The 23,447-nt window shown below is 42.4% G+C and overlaps 1 protein-coding gene across 1 annotated transcript in view; it reads left to right on the top strand.

Annotated features, from left to right (window-relative positions):
* LOC126195557 (dipeptidyl aminopeptidase-like protein 6) overlaps positions 1 to 23,447 on the top strand; it is a gene marked incomplete at its 5' end in the record, with an annotated part of 453,479 nt that overhangs the window by 280,217 nt on the left and 149,815 nt on the right. Inside the window, 2 exons of the mRNA XM_049934181.1 lie at positions 11,541 to 11,593; positions 19,192 to 19,412. Of these exons, the coding sequence (XP_049790138.1) occupies positions 11,541 to 11,593; positions 19,192 to 19,412 (274 nt within the window). The remainder of the gene's footprint in view (positions 1 to 11,540; positions 11,594 to 19,191; positions 19,413 to 23,447) is intronic.

The raw sequence follows: 23,447 nt of genomic DNA, 5'->3' as shown, positions 1-23,447 counted from the left end.
ATGCTTAGAGGTAGTGCTTGGAAACTGGTATTCTCGGCGCACTCTTGACACTGTAGATCTCGGAATACTGAGTTCCCTAACCTTTTCCGAAATGAAATGGCCCATGCAACTAGCTCCAACTACCATTCCGCGTCCACAGTCTCTGAAATCCCGTCGTGCGGCCACAATCTTGTTAGTAGGAATCAGAGGCGGGAAAACTGAAACATCTGACTGTTTAGAAACAAATGAAACAGTACAAGTTAATATTTCGAAGCACTGTTTGGAACAGTGAAACAGTATGTGTTTTTTGATGGCACAGGCGTATATATTTTATCATGTTTAGTGTGTAAACTACAAAAATTGTCACATAAATCCGAAGAGGTGCGAGAGTACGAAGTTTTTGGCAAGGAGCCTTGGCAGGTTCGTATTTCCTGCACCAAATACATTGCTTAAGAGAAAGTCTTGAAATCTCTTCGTCCATCTTGGCTCCTTTGGATGAAGCACTGATCTTGGCGTAAATCCTGTAATTTTTGTTTGTCTGCCACATCCATACATAAATGAACTGACAGAAGTGCTGGGAATATCTTGCACACGTTGTTCGTCTTTACAAACAGTCAATGATACAGGGTAACCTTGAATAGCTGCTGTTAAAGTTGAACTGATTTTGTCACATTATACAAGCATAAAATTGATATCGACCGAGTTTCAATTTAATTAACTTTAGAATTAGGATACTTACGTCGCAAATGTCTAGTTATGGAAGAAGTGGAATTACTTTTGAACGGCAACACTGCCGAGCAAAACTTACGATTCATAAAGTAATCCTGCACGCATTTTCGTAACGCCGTGGCTCAAGAAACCAACGACACGAGTTGAATGGGAGCAAACTTTATAAATAACGGAGATAAAGTAGTTCCTACATCTCATTAGAAATTCACAATGGTTAATATCCATCCTGCAATGAGGTATCAAACAAGCTAATTTCTAGAGACACTAAAGTAGTCATTGTGGGTAACAGGCTACACAATTAACACACTTGGATACGTGGTTCCCACTACTGTACACATTTACGGCTTACATGTATTTCGATCTTAAGGAATCTTGATCTGTTAAACAAGCAACTGGCAGAAATATGTCGATGATATGGTTGTTTCATTATTGCTCTCAAGAAATTATAGAAAAAAATGCTGACTCCGAAGTCGAGATTTCATTTATTGTCTCACTTTCTTAGTATGAAAACTGCCACTCTAAGTCTAATGTTGTTTATTTAAAAGCTATAGTTTTACTTGCGTTTTTTTAACATGATTACTGTTCGTGAACACATGAACCTATTATATAAGAGGAATCGGTAATTTAATTCAATGTTTTTCACTCTTTTATTATTTTTCCATTGCAAATATTTTGCGCTATTTTACTGTTTGTTAGTGTGTATAAAGCAGACATGTCATTCCGGAGTATGACAGTTACTTAGAAACGAAGTTTTAATTTTGGTGCTACTTGCCCACGCTTGTAAATAAGATTTTGAAACCCTTGAAACTGTTTCATACTGTGGTATGTTAAATATGTCAGTATCTATGCCGAGTCGTAATCCTGTCCGTGACCGAGCAGAATGAAACTCCATTGTTTCGATAAAATTGGTTTGCTCCGAGCATAAGTTGACAGAAAAAGCATTATTTTGAAACAACTTAACATGACAGAACATGTCTGTGTCGAGCTCGAATCTGGTGCGAGACCGAGCGGAATAAAACACCAATCCATAGATAATATAGTTATGCTATGGATGCACGGGAAACTCAAGTATTTATTGATGGTTTGGCGAAGACGTGACATACGTTCTCTCTTTGTGTACGGTAGATGCAAGCCTCACTAACATAAATCAGTTCACTTTTTCGTAGCTGTATTGATGAAACTGAAAGGTCTTGTCATGGATCTTAGCTTTTCAAAATGTATTTTGAATTGTTCTGGTTTCTAGACTCGTACAGTGCTCAGAATGCCGTAAACTTGCGGTGGCCCGGTGTAATGTTAAGCTCTCTCTATACAGCTTAAGCGTTTTCGTGGACTTACTTGTTGAAGAATGCTGGTTCTGCTTTCTTGCAGTGCCGATGTCTTCTGCTAGCACCGGACGCTTCTCCGAAGATTTCACTGCTAGGAAAGGGAAATTTTCACTCTCTCGCTCTCTCTCTTCTTATTTAAAAAATACATTACTCTTGGAATATCATTCAATGCACCAGAACATATTTATTTCCACTTTGTACAAAAAAACAACTAAACTTTATGACGTAAGCCCACACATTACCGTGCACCCAGAATCAGTTAATTACACATTTTTGAACACAATTAATACGTAAGCTTTTATCGTGGCTGAGTATCCACGTCCAGTCCATGCATTCTCAACAGCAGTTCAACGTCTATTAAACAGTCACTATTTGGAGTCTTTCCATTTGTTTTTTAACAATACAATGCTATGAAACTTCCTGGCAGATTAAAACTGTGTGCCCGACCGAGACTCGAACTCGGGACCTTTGCCTTTCGCGGGCAAGTGCTCTACCAACTGAGCTACCGAAGCACGACTCATGCCCGGTACTCACAGCTGTACTTCTGCCAGTACCTCGTCTCCTACCTTCCAAACTTTACAGAAGCTCTCCTTCTGAATACAATGCTACATTATTGTTTGCAGCCGGCCACGGAGCTTTCGGGCCGTATTTGATTATTCTTGGCAGGTCGCGCTGAACACTTGCCAGCGCTGACGAATTACCTCCCTTCCAGTTTCGCCTGCGCAAACAATAAATGGGTGCAGTATCCCATGCTGGATTGGATTGGGCATATATTAAGAAAGAATGACGGACTGATAAAAACAGTTTTAGAAGGTTATGTAGAAGGGAAAAGGAAGCGAGAAAGGAAGAGATTCCAGATACTAGATGACATGATGGACGGTACAACATACAGTAGCCTTAAGAAGGAAGCAATGGATCGCAGAAAATTGAGAGGCAAAGGACCTGCTAATATAGCAGGAAACTGATGATGATGATGATCCCATGCTCATCCTTACGCCCTGCTTTAAAATAACGCGTGTTCGAAACGGAATAGTCTCCAGACTTTCGTCAAATTCTGGGGGCAGTACAAACTGCTAGTTATTATTAACGTTATTGGTCCTATTGACGTAATTATTTGTTGGAGTTAATTGTACTGTAAAAAGTAGATTTTCCGGTAATCATCTGAGACGCCAACAATGTTAGTAGTATATCTTTTCTTATCTCTATGAGGATATTATGGTTAGGGAACTACTACTTAACCGGTGTTTGCTGTCCATTCAAATACAGCTATAACGTTTATAATTACTGTTTATATGTCCACCGAACACAAACTACAATTCTCGACACAGACTGCTTGACAATAAGATTTCATAATATTATGGTTAGGGAACAACTACTTAACCGGTGTTTGCTGTCCATTCAAATACAGCTATAACGTTTATAATTACTGTTTATATGTCCACCGAACACAAACTACAATTCTCGACACAGACTGCTTGACAATAAGATTTCATAACGAATCCAGTACAGTAACTTGCTGAATGACTATAATATTCTGGTTTTACACGTAATGACTGCGAGAAACTAACGCATTAAAATAATTGCTATATTGATATTCTTAAATTCATAAATCAAACAGCAGTTTATTTCTTACATGTAAACATAAGTACCTGATATGCTAAGATTTTCTACCCACTATTTGCTTTACTCACTGTAATTTACTGAACGTCCGTCCCTTACTGCCAGCGGCGTCGTAATTCCAAAACAAAAACAAAATAAACGTCTGTTGGCTACTTAGCTACCCCTATCAAATAACAACACTTATTACGAAAAAACAAAATGTGTCCCGCTTCTGGTAATGGTACTAACTAACTTTTCACTAACATACAAACGTTAATACACTATAAACTGTTTACAGGACATGACGCACATAAAACCTGGGCACAACTGCAATAGGAACACATCCGCTTCTCAACTATTAGGAAGCCGGCTGCTGTGGTCGAACGGTTCTAGGCGCTTCAGTCCGGAACCACGCGGCTGCTACGGTCGCAGGTTCGAATCCTGACTCGGGCATGGGTGTGTGTGATGTCCTTAGGTTAGTTAGGTTTAAGTAGATTCTAGTCTAGGGGACTGATGACCCCAGATGTTAAGTCCCATAGTGCCTAGAGCCATTTGAACCATTTTGAACTATTAGGAATGGAAATTGGACAAAGCAGACGCCCTTTTCACTTCTATTACAATATGAAGTCTACGTCCGCGGAAATTTTCACCTCGACTCCTGTCGGAGTATTCTAGGCACTGTTAATTATTCTTTGCAGCAATGCACAGCTCTCCACTTGGTATTTTTGCAAATTTTAGAGGAGGAATGACTAGGCGGCTACATAACTATCTGATCAAGAGTAACATACTGTTCAAGACATAGTTTTGGTTTCTGAAGGGGTCCGATATTGATAAAAGGGTATTTATACACACAAAGAAAAAATACTTAATTCACGAGGTAATAAAATTCAAGCTACTGGTGTAACACTGTCATTGCTGTTAAATTTCTTACCCCGCGTCTTGTAGACGTTGCTCCAGTTGATTTCTTCTCCGTCGGTCGCTATCTCTAGCACTCGTGCAATAGACAGTGCATGATAATGTGGCAAGTGGATGGGTTTAATGCTAAGTATAATGAGAATCGTAAAATTTTAGGATGCCTACTAATTTTATTTTATTTGTCGAACGGCGAAATTAGTAAAACGATTTCTGGAGTCAGGGGTAGGCGAATCCCCAATGTGCCTCTCCGCCCCAGTACGCTACCCCCCATCTGGCGGGTCGTTCGATGAGTCTACCTTTTGACCCTACCTACTTGCTAGCCTCCCGTAATAAAATATTCCTATACTCTGCATTGGAACACGGCAACAAAAATGTTATAAACGTGGAGCAGGGATGTGGCATAAATGCCACACAATTATTTTCTGTGATTTGTCAAAGGCATTTGACTGCGTGAACAACAACAGCCTTTTAAGTAAATCTGAATACCGTTGTGTCACTGGCAGTGCTGGAAATGGTTCAAGTCATGCCTCGCAAACAGAGACCAGTAAATCAGGCTAGGTCTTCATCTGTTTGGGAAGTAATTGCGCGTGGTGTCACACAACAGTCCAGCTTAGTGCCGCTCATCACTTACATTGCCAGACGCAGAGTTTGTTTTGTCTGTAGATCAAATCACTATTGCAGTAGACAGCAAGTCGAGTGTAGTTGTAAAAAGGGCTGCTAATAACATTTTCAGTCCAGCATGCTGGTAGTTCGTTAACAACAGAGACTTAAATACGTGGAGTTCAGAACATAGTTATACCAACACATTCGAAATTACGTTAAAATATTATGTGCTACATTCATGCCAAATAGTGTGCAACACTTCGTCTGTTCTTGTATCTAGATAAAGGACTCAAAGAACACAGAAATTAATAAAAGTTTAGTACATTCAGTCTACGTTTCCACCCAGCATATTCGTAAAGTACGGAGAAGCACAGATTGAAGAGACTGACAGCGTTAAATTCCCGGGAATAGAACTTGAGCTTGCGTCACGTCCAGTCTTTCTCTTTGACTGTGTGAAGTAAATATAGGTGGCACAAAGAAGAAGTCCGATTGCACCTGAGGCGTGGCCCCTTATGTCGCTCCTGTCTAGAGCCTGTGTATAGGGAGAATGACTAATGTGTGCACAGTGACAGATGGTCTGATGCTGGTTCAGTCGAGTGCGTAGCTCTAATTTTCATCTGCTAGAGGACAGTAGTGCACAGAGACATTCAAGAAACAGGTCAAGAGAATGTTTTTGTGAATTGTTCTATTTATTTCTTGAAGGATTTTTTGTTTATTTATGTTTGTACAGTTTTGTATATGCTTTTAGAAGAGTGAATGATGCCTGAATGTGGTCTAAAGTAAATATGTAGATCATTGTTCTACAGATGAACGCTGTACTAACTAGTGTGAGAAAGTTTTAAGAGAGAGTGAATGGAGACGGCGGAGAATATTGTATTATAATATGTTAAGTAAGTTTATGGTAAAAGGTAAGCTAATTCGAGAGCACATGAAAATAGTTAATAACGCAAAGTATAAACAAAATATTAGAATGTTAAATATTTATTTCGGGAAAAAGTGCAGTTCGAAAGTGTGTTATTTGTTGATTGGTTAGTAATGAAAAGCGCGGACTAACGCAGGAGAATAATGTTTTTCTATTGGCCTTAAAGAAAACTGACCAACCAGAACGGAGTATTCTTCGCGCGTCTTTTCTCTTGAGATAGAAAATGCGTACAGCAGTATAAAAGGAGTCGTAGCTCAGCCTTTCAATGGTACGATCGTGTGTAGTGTGAACTCCGAAGGAAGTTATAATTTGCCGGTTTTAGTTTTGCTACAGGTTTCAAAAGTGTTTTAAACTGAAGGCATATTTATTCCGGTGTGTTTTTTAGAAAGTACGGATTTTTTAATTAATTTTGTGTATAAGAAAACACAGTAATTTTGCGTGGCATATTGAGCAGATAGGGTGACTAAAAACTTGAGTGCATTAGACACCGGTAAAATTAATAGTATGGCTAGCATTTTCATTTAAGAACAATCCGTGCTTGGTAGCTGTTCAGATTTCAGGAAATACGTTACCATAACCTTGCTAACGTGTGTGAAAGGTTTTGTGCATGACTGTGTTAAGATTAGCACGGGCTTGGCAGTGAACGTGTACATTATCAAGGTTCAAAATATACCACAGTTTTGCCAGTATTTCCACCTTTCATTCAAAGTTAAGACCTTTTCCCGATTCTTGGAATAGTTACGTTGTATGTAGCCTGGTGCGAGTTGCAGTACGGTAGGTTTCTGCTCGGCTTTGCTACCGGCGATCTGCTGCAACGAGTTCACAGGTACCGCAGGGAATGGACGAGAGGATCCGCCCCGCCGCATACTGGGAGAGGGGGATGGAATAACAAGATTTCGGTTGCGAAGAAACAGCACACCATTTGCGTCCAAAAAGCAATTTTTAACGCAATTAGTGTGCTATTCTTTCACATCGAAGTTTTTCAAAAAAAGTTTCTGAAAATGATGAACAAAAATCTAAATGGTCTTTGTGGTGGGCGGAGACGTGTGAGGGGAAACGCTGAAGTAATCGGCGAGACTGTACCGTTTAACTTCACCACGCAATTTTGAGACTACAGCAGCTAGGTCGCTGGCGTTTGCAGAAATGAAAAAACAGGGAAGTCGACATGAAGTATTCCGGACAAATCCGAGATGTGAGGAAACCGAATGACTGACCTATCGGACACCTTATTGCACCAGTTACATTCAGTTACCATTGTTAGCAAAGTGCTTATCGCCAAGTGTGAACGTGCATTGTTATCCTTTCAATTCTTGCTCTAAGGGGGATAGGCAGGATGCTAGCTTGTTGGTGTGCAGAGTATGTAATAATAAATCAATACTTAAATATACAGCTCTGAACCCGGCAGAATATTTACACTGTGCAGCCGATACTTTTATTGAGAGCGACGTCGCTATTTTCTCTGTCGATGTATTGTATGTCTCGATACTTTTTCCGATATTTCAGCAGTCAATAGTGTCACTCTTCTAAATATCGATGTATCTCATTCCAGATATTTTTTAAAAATATCAACAGTTCTCGTGTGAACGTCCTCATCGTTGGCAAACGTCTTTTCCCCCTCCCCAAGCTCCCCCTCCCAGACGTCCTTTCAGCTTGCCGTAAATAATGAAATCGCATCGTGCTGGATTTTAACTTCCCGATCAGCATCGTCTACCGCCCACGTCTGTAGGACCTTGGTCCAATTGTTGACACCATTTCATTGCTCGACGGGACATCGCATTTGGTCCACATACCTCCAGAATTTCACTGTGAATTTGAGCGACATATCAACGTACTGCCCTCAATAACTGTACTGTTTCGCTTACTTCACCCTGGATTACCTTTCCAGCTACTGCGCCTTGCCAATCCCCTGCTATGACGTACCGCAACTGAACAGTGTCTGCGGAAAGCCCAGAACATGTTCTCGCTTCCGACAATGCGCCACTCTCCTTGCACAATGGTTCTACCGTAGGACAACATGTGTATCTTACTTTCTGAAGTCCGTACGATAGGTGTAACATTTCCGTAGGGCTGAAATAGAAGGTTATTAAAAAAAGGAGCAGGTTACGAGAATTTACGTCTTTCAAACCACAAAAGATAGAAACACATCTCCTATGCTCCTGCAAAGAGAAAGTTGAAAAGTTTTGAGCAGTTAATTAAAAGTTGCAGGGGCGCTTGTTTGTAGGAAACGGCGACACCACAGAGATTGATGATGGTTTTCTCTTTTACTGGAACCACAGTCATTCAAAATTTTCGAAAAGGTATTTCCATAATGTGGCTATATGTATATATACTATGCGACCAAAACTATCCTGACACCTGGGTGAAAATGACTTACAAGTTCGTGGCGCCCTCTATAGGTAATGCTGCAATTCAATATGGTGTTGGCCCACCCTTAGCCTTGATGACAGCTTCCACTCTCGCAGGCATACGTTCAGTCAGGTGCTGGAAGGTTTCTTTAGGAATGGCAGCCCATTACTCACGGAGTGCTGCACTGAGGAGAGGTATCGATGTCGGTCGGTGAGGCCTTGCACGAAGTCGGCGTTCAAAAACATCCCAAAGGTGTTTTATAGGATTCCGATCATGACTCTGCGCAGGCCAGTCCATTATAGGGACGTTTTTGTCGTGTAACCACTCCGCCACAGGCCGTACATTATAAATAGGTGCTCGATCGTGTTAGAAGGTACTTAAATCATCAATGTAGGCCTGTGCTGTGATAGTACCACGCAAAACAACAAGGGATGCAAGCACTCTCCATGAAAAACACGACTACACCATAACACCACCTCCTCCGAATTTTACTGTTGGCACTATACACGCTGACAGATGACGTTCACCGGGCATTCGCCATATCAACAGCCTGCCATCAGATCACCACATTGTGTGCTCCACACAACGTTTTTCCATTGTTCAGTCGTCCAATGTTTACACTTATTCCACCAAGCGAGACGTCGTTTGGCATTTGCCGCCGTGATGTGTGGCACCCTCTCGACCATGAAATCCAAGTCTTCTCCCCTTCCACCTGTCATAGTACTTGCAGTGGATCCTGATGCAGTTTGGAATTCCTGTGTGATCGTCTGGATAGATGTCTGCTTATTAAACATAACGACCTTCTTTAACAGTCGGTGGTCTCTGTCAGTCAACAGACTAGGTCGACTTGTACGCTTTTCTGCTGTACGTGTTCCTTCACGTTTCCACTTCATTATCATATCGGAAACAGTGGACCTAGGGATGTTTAGGAGTGAAAATCTCTTGTACAGACGTATGACACAAGTGACACCCAATCACCTGACCACGTTCTGAGTCCGTGAGTACCGCAGGGCTTCCCATTCTGCTCTCTTACGATCTGCAATGACTACTGAGGTCGCTAATATGGAGTATCTGGCAGTAGGTGGCAGCACAGTGCACCTAATATGATAAAAGTACGTTTTTTGGGGTGTCTTGATACTTTTCATCACGTTCTTTTGTCTGATATGCAAGTTTCCATCCATTTTATGTTTTTTATACAACCTGATAAGCATTTGTCGACGACGACTTGTATTTCACACTAGTCTGAAGATTGCTGGCGTTACAACACCTGAAAATGGGCTAATCCTGAAGTTTAGATAGTAAAATAGACACTTTATGTCGAAAAATGCTTATCAGGTTGTATAAAAACATAAAGAGGGTGGAAACATGCACATCAGGCAAATGTAGTGAAGCTGTGATGTAAGCTGTAACAAACTGAATTCATTGTGTCTAAACATCGAAGACTTGAAATTGGTCTAAGGCCAAAATCTTGATAGTGAAATAAATACATTTGTACAGTCAAACGGCAGAAACAGACATTATTGTGCTGCAGTTAGCAGAATTAGTCCCTTGTTCATGAACAGCGTGAATTTCGCTGACTTAGAGCTGCATCGTCCTAAGCATATTTCTGAGCGGAATCGAAAATTCGTTGAAGATGTATCTCCAAGTTGAAAAACACAGGTCGTCTTCGCCCATCGGATGAAAATCTCAAGCGTGTCCGTGGAAATTACGAAATTTGCCCTATCATTTCCACAAAACGAGAACGCAATGAACTTCAAATCCCTCAACTAACGGTACGGAGAGTTCTGGAACACCATTTGCATCAAAAGACGCACAAACCGCAATTATTGCAAGTGTTGCATCCTGATGAGCGCACCAAGCAGTACGAATTTTGTACTAAAATTCTAGAGTACATTATACAGGACAATTATTCTAAGCGATTAATTTTTCGGATGATTCCAATTTAATTTTCTTGGTGCATGAAGTCGGCATAATGTTAGATTTTGGGGGTGTGAAAGTTCTGTGGCAGTCATTCAATATGAAACAGACTCGCAGACAGTTAATACCTTCTGTGTCGTTTCTGTAAGCAAACTTTACGAACCATTCTTTTTCGTTGAGAATACTGTCACAGGTTTCACGCCGATAACCAGTATACGTTACTGCATTTGGTATTCGTTTACTACTATACCGCATTCTGTTTGCTAAGAAGTGTGTCTTTCAGTTAGATTTATAATAAGATAGTTAGTAAGCAACTTAACTCCTACTTAGTTGTCAATGCAGAACTGCAGTGACTTTTCCAGAAGTCAAGAAACACAGCAAGAGCCTGGGTCTCTGTATGGACAGTCTTCAAACGAAAAGAACAGATTGGGTTCTACACGACCTAGAGTTGCGTCGCAGTGATCCTCATATACTGTTCAGTATTCAGTCAAGTCATCATAAATGAGCATATCACAGTTCCCCTAACAATAATCTGCTATATCTGATGCTATTATGTAATTATATAGATCTATCGTCCAACACTTTTCCATCGGGAGGTAAGGTCTCACATTTTAAAAAGTGACATCATCTGGACCTTTTTTTGGATCGAATGAACCAGAAATGTATCATCAACTGACACATGTTAAATTCTACATATTCATTAGCCTACTATACATATTGCTTTATTATTATTATTATTTAATGTCGTTCATGTACCATTCTGATTGTAATGTTTACATATTGAGGATGCCTGGTTGACTGCCCGATGGCCCGAGTCTTGCCAAGTGGAATAACTGCATAAATATATATGTTGCTGCTTTAAGAAAGATCACATCCTATGTGTAATAGTTACAGGTCGTAGCTGGTGTCCTTCCTTCTGTTATATGCTATTAGATGATTCCATACGCACCTACAATTTACACGCAGTTTTTGAGTCATGCGATAATCGAAAGGAAGAATTTTAATATGTTTTCCACTTTCACAACTTGGTGGACTGGAAGATTGATTTTAATACTGTCTATCACGACGAACGAGCACTCAATGAGTGGTTGCCCTACATGTGTGCTCAGTGGCCAGGTAGAAACAGCTTCTAGTTGGTATAGCTCTTGGACTTATTCTCAGTACTTATTTTATAAATTAAAAGACTTTTTTTTTTCTTTTCGCAGCTCTTCCGCTACTCCTACCTTGCGCAGTATACGATCTATGACGTCGCCACCATGTAAGTATACATCACAACGATTACTGCATTAGCTTCTATTACGTTGTTTAATTTTATACGCTAATCAATTTATTTATTTATTTGCGCATGCTTCGTCTAGAGAATACCATCACCACTAGGCAAATTGGATTCAACAAAAAGCACGTCTGCTCATAAGCGGTATACTGCCACTACTGTGATTGCAGTTTTGAGTGTACCAGTGTCATTACTTGGTTATGTCATAACTAACCAGATGTGACATGTTGTGGATATAACTTAAATACTTTTCCAGAATTACCAATCACTCCACATGGCCTCGAACACTCGATTTTGAACAATTTTCATCTTTCATTTCTCAAACAATCGTTCCCACAGCATTCAACCACTTCTTCTCTGCACAACACAATGGTAGATTTCCACAACTGAGGTACAAAGTGAAGTTAGAAGTTCCAGCTCAAGATATGATGGGTCACTCGCTATTTTGCTATCGCCGGCCGGTGTGGCCGAGCGGTTCTAGGCGCTTCAGTCTGGAACCGCGCGACCGCTACGGTCGCAGGTTCGAATCCTGCCTCGGGCATGGATGTGTGTGATGTCCTTAGGTTAGTTAGGTTTAAGTAGTTCTAAGTTCTAGGGGACTGATGACCTCAGATGTTAAGTCCCATAGTGCTCAGAGCCATTTGAACCATTTTTTTTATTTTGCTATCACGTCCACAACTGGAGACACAGAGCACCCTGCTGAACTGCACTTACGAAGCAGATTCATTTTCACCTCCATTACACAGTGATTTACTCTGGTCAACGCAGAACTGAGAAAGAAGTTCAAGAATTCAAGAACAAGAAAAAAAATTCAAATCAGAAGAGTGGTGTCAGATTTTTTTGGGGCAGTTTATATTCCTCATAAGGCTCTGTGCAGAGAACAGTGGAAGGTACGTCGTACCAATATTAACGACCTTCTCTTGTATACCATTCACTAACCGACTAGCTCGGGTAGCCGAGAGCGCAAACACGCCCGCTTCCAGGGCACGAGGAGGCTACCCCTTAGAGGAGCGGATAATAACTGTGCATTTGTCTTATCTCCTCGGTACACTTTATAATATCTTCCTTCTGTTTCTCAGGGTCCTACACGAGAACTGTGAAATAGTTACACAACTACTTTAAACGCCAGTTCGCTAAATTTGCCAAGCAAGGTGCTGCGTGATCAACGTCGCGTTTATAAAATTATTGGTCTCTCGTGGAGACTTATTGCTGTTGACGCTCGTCTCAGGATCTTTGGTTTTTCTTACGAGCAAGGGTCATCGAAGATTCGCCCTCTGAAGCCCGCCTCCAGCAATAGACGGTGATCGTTGCAATGCCGGCCAGTTATTCATCATAAAAATAAACCAAATCACCGCCACCCGAAAATACCTGGACTAGCGCCAATAGCCAATAGCTCAACGTCGTCTTCCTCCCAAAAATTCCAATTTAAGGTCCCTAATTATCTCAGTTGCACTTTCGTAATGATCTTATCTGTCCCATTACCTTTTTTTGATGTTGTTCAAAGTCTGCATCATGTCCACTTACTGACGACACTAAAGCCTAGAGTACTTTACATAAGGTCGTACTAGTGTCTTGAATAGGTTTTCCTACTTGGATGTACCACACTTTTCTACAACCGTCCCATCTTGCGTTTCACTCCCATGTAACCGATTAGACGAGGACGTTCCGTGCACGCTCGCGTAGCATTTTGTCTGTCTGTCTCTGTCTCTCTCTCTCTCGCTCTCTCTCTCTCTCTCTCTCTCTCTCTCTCTCTCTCTCTCACTCCCCCTCCCTCCCTCTGCTCTCTGGCTCTGTCTGTTTTTTTCTCTCTCTCTTTTGCTTTGTCTCTCTTGTATCGGGAAGCACTAAGCTACTACTATTACCAAAACTTTTATTAACATCTGGCCTCGTTTTGTAAGACACACATAATCCCGGAGGAGTACCTACGACTGTGCAAAACTAGTAACGCACACTGCCATTTATGATAGACTTTGATACTTTCCCAGGGATGTCGAAATGAGGAAGCAAGTAAATTAATGTAACATTCGTCTCAGTCTTAGCCACCATGCATGCAGGGTCCACCGTCTGGGATGTTTTCCAAACTTTATCAAGGCCCTATTATTAAATTTCGCAACAGTTTGATCCCACAAATACGGTCCGACTGCACGGTAACGAAATACATTTTGCATAGACACTCATTATGCATAAAATCTTTTTAGGAGTTGGCTTGAAATACGCAGGTTTCGAGGGAACATTTAGAGGACGTAGGAGTTCATGACGAAAGAAAACATTTGGAAGGTAACGTTGATTAAGATTTTGAATTTGTTACAGTGATGGATAACCTACATACGACAGATATCCTAAAATTAGACTAACAATATAATTTATATAATATCCCATTTGTAGAAGTCAGTCTTAAATGAAATGTCCGCCCCCAGTAGATGAGTGGTCAGTGCGACAGAATGTCAATCCTAAGGGCCCGGGTTCGATTACCGGCTGGGTCGGAGATTTTCTCCGCTCAGGGACTGGGTGTTGTGTTGTCCTACTCATCATCATTTCATCCCCATCGATATACAAGTCGCCAAAGTGGCGTCAAATCGAAAGTCTTGCACCAGGCGTACGGTCCACCCAACGGGAGGCCCTAGTAACACTTTTTTTTTAGTCTTAAATGAAATTACAAGGTAACACCAGTGCGAATGACCTCGAAGGTAATGACATGAAAGTAGGGAATCCGTGCACAAATTGGCTGGCTCTGAGCACTACGGGACTCAACTGCTGTGGTCATAAGTCCCCTAGAACTTAGAACTACTTAAACCTAACTAACCTAAGGACAGCACACAACACCCAGCCATCACGAGGCAGAGAAAATCCCTGACCCCGCCGGGAATCGAACCCGGGAACCCGGGCGTGGGAAGCGAGTGCACAAATTGAGAATAATCTTGCGTTAGTATTAAAACAGACACACACAAAATAGCAACAGAAAGTAAGAAAACTAACCACAACTGAATCACACCGGAGCATGAGGCCGTGCTGCAGAGGGTTTTAATTCGAAGTCGAAGCTTATACCCTAAATTTAATAAATTTCGCAACTTCTGTGATACCTGAAAATCGTTACATAAATTAGAATTCATTCTGAATCGAATTATTTATCCAGCTGATTAACAGGCCTTACGCACGTATTATCTTCATTCGGTGCATATGTGGCAGTAGAATAGTGCAAAAATCTCTGCTCCAGTAATGAAGGAACAAAATGAAATATGGCGATCAAACACGAAATTCCAAGATTACGAGCTAATCGCTGAAGGCTATAATTCAGACCGAACAGATACAAACTTCTTGTTCGGCATGAGGATCATAACCCGAAATCATCACCTTACTTATACCAAGGAATCAAATACATATCAGCCATCGTTATGCGTACTTAAATAGGCTACAAGTGTTTCTCAAGTTTAGGAAGCTAGTGCTCATAGCAGATGGTCCATTTTCGTATGAACAAAGCATAAATCTAATTCAAACATAACCCACGACAACTTATCAAAAAGAACTTCCCGATTCTAATGGTAAAACACCACCTAATGCTTAATGAAATAAATGAAGCAGTTTCTTTACCAAAACGAGTATCTATTCTCACTACCCAGAACAGGAAAAAATACTGAAGAGAAAAACATCATGCTTACTGCATCAGCGTCCGGCCGAAGATTGAGGATTCTGAGGTGCCGACCAGTGGCCGATGCATGCCGTGGGGACCAACTGCTTGAAAAAGAAAATGAGAAGAGGAAGAAGAAAGAGAGGGTATCCAACGGCTCCTGGAGACGGAAGAGCGGAAACGCTGTCGTTTGCAGTGAATGAAACTTTGTCAAATGTCCTAAACGCGCAGCGCATGACGGTTGGCTCGAAGATAAATCTTCTTACTAATGGGAGAAGGGCGGTACTCCATGATAATATTTCGAAGAGAAATTACCGGGAACGCTTTGACACGAAAATAAGTACTTTGCTAGATCTTTCTGGAGAAGGTTAGCAAGATTGGCGCTACACTACCAGACAACATAACAGAACCTCTTTTTCTCTCACTGATAGATTCAAAAACATGCGGCCACATATTCATACTTGGAGAGATTGCTCTGTGATATGTACTGGATAAGAAAAGGGTGCTGGTGATTACATAAAATAAATACTGTCCCACCATACGCATTATCTTCCAAATGGACTGCATGGAAAACCATCTCTGCAGCACATACACGAGACTGCAAGACCAACCTCTACAAAAAAAATATAAAAGTTGGTTTTGACAGCCACCTTCCACTCTTTCCCTGTCTCTGCATCTCTCCGTTTAACTATCTCTCTCTCTCTCTCTCTCTCTCTCTCTCTCTCTCTCTCTCTCTCACACACACACACACACACACACTCGCTCACTCTCCCCTCTTTCTCTACCTGTCCTTGTCGGTGTTTGTGTACCAGTAAGGTGCAGTCTAATGAAAATGATAAAAATGCGAGAAAAATAAGTAAACTGTTTATTAATTCAAACACAAGTGCCAAATCTATTAACTCATTTATCCCACTGTGAAACGAGACCGGCAATGCCCTCATAGAAAAAGGTTTGCGCTTGCCTACGGAATCATGATTCTACCCAGACGTGCACCTCTTCGTCCGCAGCAAATCGACAGCGACGAATGTCTTTCTTCCGAACTCAAAAAATATGGGAATCACATGTGGAGAGATCGTGATTGTATAGGGAATGTGTGAAGGGATTTTCAGAGAAATTTCTGTTGTGTAGTCGAAACAACTATAGCAACATGTTGTGGGGCATTATCCTGTAACAGAATAATGCCGTACGTTAACATTCCCGGGCGCTCGAACTCGATGGTGCGCTTCAATTATTGCGAACGTCCAACTAACGCTGCGCGTTAATTGTGGCGATCACTCCTCATGCTCTTTTCACCCTTTTGAAGACCTGAAAAAAGACATCGATGGCCGGCGATTTGCGCGTGTGGGTACAATGGTTGTTCCGTAGACAACCTCAAACGTTTTTCCATGAACATAATGGCTGTCTTGTCTCACAGTGGGGCATAATAATTAACAGTTATGGTGATTATTTTTTAAATAATAAACAGTTTAATTACGTTTTTCCATCTCCCCTTTATACATTTGCAGTTATGATCGCTGTGAAGCAGGTGGCAGAAGTTAGTTCCCGTTGCACTATTTATTAGGGTTTCTTCCCATTCCAGTCGTATATGGAGCGCGGAAAGAATGAGTTCTTAAATGACTCTGTGCGTAATGCATTTAGTATAATTTTGTCTTCAGCGTCCATACGTTAGCATTACGTAACGATTTGCCGTATACAGGGTGTTACGAAATTCCTGTTGCAAACTTCTAGGACTTGTAGAGGGGAATGAGTACATAATATTATGAATAGGAATACTCGACTGGAAACATACCGTTTCCGTTCTACGTTGGTTTCGGTTCAGATCTTTAACTAATCCACTTCAGCTTGAGGAACTGAATTAGGCGCGAAGCGGTACAGTTATTACATAACAATTCGAAAGGAAACATAACGAGACATCCATTTATCTCTTAAGCACATGTTTTGTATCACTGCTTAAACATTGTGTGTTTACATTCTTCCAGAACAAAGAAGAACCCAGCGTAGTGTACGTACAGAACAGTACAGATGCACAATAACATCGACTCGATATGTCGACCCAAAAGTTGGTACAGATATGTTCTGACACACACACTCCATCCCACCTTGTTTCTCTTCAAATTCTAGTGCTTCGGCCAGAACTTGTGCTAGTACAATTTCCTCTGTCTCTGCAGGAGTCTCGTAAATTTAACTTTCCCACAGCACACGTGGGCACTTTACATACCTGAATTGAAACCGTTGTAAAGCGAAACAGTACGTTTCGGGACCTGGTTTCCTATTCAGATATTATGTACTCGCTCCCGTCTACAGGTACTAGAAACTAGTAAAGAGAATTTCCGAATACCCTGTATTTATTGATGAAATCTTCTCGGGCTTCCATCCGGGTAGATGCGTCGAAAATCCGCGACGTTTCGATGAGTGTCATTCTCATCATCTTCTGGTGAAGTGTCGATGGACTGCGGCCGTCATCTATATATAGCTGGTCAGCGGCGCGCGGCGGCCGTTCCTCCCCACCCCTCCTACCGGCGCTGGGCCGATTGCGGCGGGGGGGGGGGGGGGGGGGGGACCGCTGGCCGTCTGCAGCGTTAGTCTAGCTTAGACACTATACCGTGCGAATGTGGGCTCCAGTACTTTGGTCAAACACAACGCTGCATCTCGCAACGCTGCCAGGAACACATTAGATGCGTATAGCTGGGGTACAATGACAAATCGGCCAAGGCTGAGCACAGCCTCGGTGAGGGACACACCTTCCAATTTGAAGAAACGAAAATGCTTTGCCGAGCCAGTGGCTTCTGGAAGAGCGTCATCAAGGAATCAGTCGAAATAAGATAACATGATAATCTCGTCAACAGGGAAGAGGGCTACCATTTAAGTTCGCTGTGGAACCCTGCAATAGCAGCTATACGCCGAGACCGTGCTCAGCTGCTAACGCTTCGCGACTCTAAGCTAGACTTAACGCGGCAGACGGCCGGCGTCGCCATGCTCCGCGCGATTCCCCCTCCCCACACCCTCCACCCCCACCATCGGCCCAGCGCCGGTAGGAGAGGTGGGGAGGGACGGCCGCTGACCAGCTATATATAGATGACGGCCGCAGTCCATCGACACTTCGCCAGAAGATGATGAGAATGACACTCATCGAAACGTCGCGGATTTTCGATACAGCTATCAGGATGGAAACCCGACAAGATTTCATCAGCAATATACACCAGGAAGCTACAGTCTGGAATCACGCAACCGCTACGCTCGGGCATGGATGTGTGTGATGTCCTTAGGTTAGTTAAGTTTAAGTAGTTCTTAATTCTAGGGGATTGATGACCTCAGAAGTTAAGTTCCATAGTGCTCAGAGCCATTTTACACCGGGAAAGCCTACATTCACACCGTGTATTTATTTCTCATTTAATACTGAGTCTTAAAACTTTGTAAGTTAGTATACGCGGACAGTTGTCATCTACCTTTCCACGTCTAGCAGTTCAGGTCTTCACTATCTCAGTAACGCAGTCTTTTGCGACAGAAGTGTAGCCACTCATGATGCCCATCTTTTATACGGTCAACATACACTCTCAGGTCGATTTGATATGAGCACCAGACGTCTACTACATTCGAGACGGTTCTCGACTGCGCAGTACAAGCATACTGTAAGCAGAATCCTTCGTAGACTGACTGCATTTTCCTCGCATTTTACCATTGATCTGAATACAGCCACCTGTTTTATCTAAAGCTGAGCCTATGTGAAAATAATATTTAATTTGCCCACACCAGATTTACTGATTCCAATTGTAACTCACTGATGTTAATCATAGGATACTACTTTTGGGCGTTTTGAAAAGTGCACGTCTCTACATTTAACGTAACTTGTCATTTCTGCATAAATCTCATCAACATTTGTCTAGGGATCAGCGCAGCTTTCCACAGATTCTACGAGTACATTGTCGTGTGTGACTACAAGCCCTACCGCTTGCCGCAGGGACGTGTTCCCGCTGTCACCGACGTCGCCCTCCGAGGAGTCGCAGCAGCAGCGCTTCCTGCTGCACGCTGCGTGGGCGCCGCGCGGTCACGCACTCGTCATCGTCTACGACTACGACGTCTACTACCGGCCTCACCCGCGCTCCGGCCAGTCCTACCGCGTCACCAACACCGCCGTGCCCGGCGTCCTCAGCAACGGCGTGCCCGACTGGCTCTACGAGGGTGAGTCGCCATTTTGCAACTACGGTGCGCCAACTGTAAGTTGGCAGACCAGTTCCACAGGAACTACAGTGCGCTAATTGTAATTTGGCCGATCAACTCCGCAGATCTGGATCGACTCGTGTCTGAAGGCTTCTGCTGTTGGTCATTTGTTTTTCGTTGCAGCCAATGTTAGCTAGCTGACAGTACAGTGTAAGGAAGTCATTGTTGTCTGCGATGCTACTGGTTTGTTCCCTTTGCTTGCGATATGTATGCGTAACCGTTACGATCTTCATTACAGGTGTTAAAATGTGAAACAATTTCATTTAAATCACAAAAAGGATTTACAAAATTTTACCTCTCTAAATGGTTCCTCCTTTCGTTAAGAAACACCGGTTAATGAGCCTGCGCTGCGGGATGAGGGCGGGACTTCTTTGCCCCGCACGGCTCCTCAGCCCGTAACGGGAGCAAGGGCTCCCCGCTCCCCACAAGCTCCTTTGGCAATTGGCCAAATTAATGTCAACTCTTCGTTACTGTAGTCAACTAAATTAATATTATTAGCGTGGTGGGATTTGTGTAACCCCATGTCAGTTTTTATAATCGGAAACAGAAAAAATATATTTCGCTAGAAATATTAGTGGAAAAACTATTAATGAATTTTGACAACATGTATCAGTTACAAAAAGTTTTTATTTTTCCATGACAGTATTATTTCCTTAAGATTCTGAAAAGTTTGATAATAAACTAAGGCAAATGACAAGAACACTTACACTACTGGCCATTAAAATTGCTGCACCAAGAAGAAATGCAGATGATAAACGGGTATTCATTGGACAAATATATTATACTAGAACTGATATGTGATTACATTTTCATGCCATTTGGGTGCATAGGTCCCGAGATATCAGTACCCAGAGCAACCACCTCTGGCCGTAATAAATGCCTTCATACGCCTGGGCATTGAGTCAAACAGAACTTGGACGGCGTGTGCACGTACAGCTGCCCATGCGACTTCAACACGATACCACACTTCATCAAGAGTAGTGACTGGCGTACTGTGACGAGCCAGTTGCTCGGCCACCATTGACCAGACGTTTCCAATTGGTGAGAGATCTGGCGAATGTGCTGGCCAGAGCAGCAGTCGAACATTTTCTGTATCAAGAAACGCCCGTACAGGACATGCAACATGCGGTCGTGCATTATCCTGCTGAAATGTAGGGTTTCGCAGGGATCGAATGAAGGGTACAGCCACGGGTCGTAACACATCTGAAATGTAACGTCCACTGTTCAAAGTGCCGTCAATGCGAACAAGAGGTGACCGAGACGTGTAACCAATGGCACTCCATACCATCACGCCGGATGATACGTCAGTATGGCGATGACGAATACACACTTCCAATGTGCGTTCACCGCGATGTCGCCAAACACGGATGCGACCATCATGATGCTGTAAACAGAACCTGGATTCATCCGAAAAATGACGTTTTGCCATTCGTGCACCCAGGTCCGTCGTTGAGTATACTATCGCAGGCGCTCCTGTCTGTGATGCAGCGACAAGGGTAACCGCGGCCATGGTCTCAAAGCCGATAGTCCATGCTGCTGCAAACGTCGTCGAACTGTTCGTGCAGATGGTTGTTGTCTTGTAAACGTCCCCATCTGTTGACACAGGGATCGAGAAGTGGCTGCACGATCCGTTACAGCCATGCGGATAAGTTGCCTGTCATCTCGACTGCTAGTGATACGAGGCCGTTGGGATCCAGCACGGCGTTCCGTATTACCCTCCTGAACCCACCGATTCCATATTCTGCTAACAGTAATTGGATCTCGATCAACGCGAGCAGCAATGTCACGATACGATAAACCGCAGTCGCGATAGACTACAATCCGACCTTTATCGAAGTCGGAAACGTGATGGTACGCGTTTCTCCTCCTTACACGAGGCGTAACAACAACGTTTCACAAGGCAACGCCGGTCAACTGCTGTTTGTGTATGAGAAATCGGTTGGAAACTTTCCTCATGTCAGCATGTTTTAGGTGTCGCCACTGGCGCCAACCTTGTGTGAATGGTCTGAAAAGCTAATAATTTGCATATCACAGCATCTTCTTCCTGTCGGTTAAATTTCGCGTCTGTAGCTCGTCGTTTTCGTGGTGTAGCAATTTTAATGGCCAGTAGTGTATATTGTCCTCATTTTAGTTGTGATGATTAATTTGCTTACACGTAACTTGAGCAGCAAAGAATACTCCTCCAGTGTCTTCTTCATGATTGAAACACATGTCACGCGTTGGAACACTGTGTTCTAAGGGCAAAAATTTACTGCTCACAAGGCATCGATGTTTAGTTTTCCTTTCTTTCGATCTAGATTCTATGGTATATCACGCACCTACTTTGTGATGAAATTTTTTAGGGAAAGTTTCATTGGCATTTGCGTTATATCTTCCCATCCTCAACTGAAGCTTCAGACGAAAATTTCTTACTGCAGCGATATTTCCTTACTTTTCTGGGATGTTAACAGTTAAAAACTACCTAATGAACAACTTAGTTATCACTAATAGACTCATACAGTACATACAACACAACTTATACAAAAATTTCAGTTTATCATTTTTGAGAAAAGAGATTTCACTACCATGGTGGGGTTTGATAAACCGCAGCGACGATAGACGCGCCTGTGTTCCTCCACAAATGAAAATAAACTGATGTCAACTACAATAACTCCATCTACAACTTGCAAAACTAAGCTACCGGAGTCTCAAATGATGCGTCATCTCATGACAACGTTGAGAAATATGTCGACTGCGTAACTAAGAGTCAATACCCTGTAGCCGGCAACTGCACATAACAGTAATACCTCGCGATAGTGGCTTATAACAGTACCGGGCGTCGAGTAGCCATTTTTGGTTTCCACAATTGGAAAGACGAAACGACCTGGTGCGCAGATGCGGTATGAGACGAGACTGAAAAGGACAGGGATGGACGCAAGTTTATCTTGCATGGAGAGTCGTCGACAGATGTAGAAGGAACTTCCGCTGTGTCACAGGAAAGAGTATGGGGACCCTTGCTGTTCTTGTATTGTAATTAATTACCAAAGAGACAGTATTAATAGTAACTTTCGATTTTTCGCAGATGAATACTTCTTTGCACTGAAGTATTCTCTGACAAAAACTGCACAAACATTCAGTAAGATGTTGATAAGATTTCAGAGTGACGCTAAGATTCACAACTTGCTTTAAATGTTCAAAAATTTAAAACTGTGCACTTCACAAAACAAAAGACCTTTGTAATCTATGATGATATTACTAACGAGTGCAGTTGTATTTGGCCACGAGCGGCACCTGTATAGTCTTCGCAATACGTTGCAAGCGTCAGTCATTGTTCTGTGTAGTTGTGAGTGCATTATGTCGAAGCTAAGAGAATTCTAACGTGGGCAGATTGTTGGTGCTCGTACAGTGGGTGCTCCTGAAGTGTTTGGTGTTTGAAGAAGCACTGTATCCAAGATTCATACCGCAAACAGGGAAAGCAGGAATACATCATCCACTAACCCAAAACGTGGACGAAAGTGTGTGTTGAGTGATCGTGACAGACGTTCAGTGAAAAGGACTGCGATAAAATATAAGATAACAACAGTTGCAAAAGTCACTGTAGAACAGAATGCCACACTCGCGAACCCAGTCAGCACATAAACAACACGAACGGAACCAAAACCACTCATCACTGATTTGAGTGAACCATAAAATAAGGATTATGGAGCAATAGAAGAAAGTCATTTGGTCATGAAATGGAACGAACTAGTAGCCTCAATCGTAGGTAAAGCAAATAGAGAGTTCGACTTACTTGGAGAATACTAGGGGAATGAAATCGGTCTTTGAAGGAGATTTCTTACAGATCATTCGAGCGATGCACCCTAGAATATGGGGTATGGAACCCATACTGTGTACGACTAACAGGGGATACTGAACGTATAAAGTGAAGGGCAGCACAAATTGTCACAGGTTTACGTATTCCCGACATGAAATGAGGACACAAATTCTTTACTGTAATTCCGTCACAGCTGCTTTTAT

This window comes from Schistocerca nitens, chromosome 7, assembly GCF_023898315.1.
Source record: "Schistocerca nitens isolate TAMUIC-IGC-003100 chromosome 7, iqSchNite1.1, whole genome shotgun sequence".
Lineage (NCBI taxonomy): Eukaryota > Metazoa > Arthropoda > Insecta > Orthoptera > Acrididae > Schistocerca > Schistocerca nitens.
The sequence above is the reverse complement of the archived record's forward strand: the minus strand, read 5'-3'. Positions and strand labels throughout refer to the sequence as shown.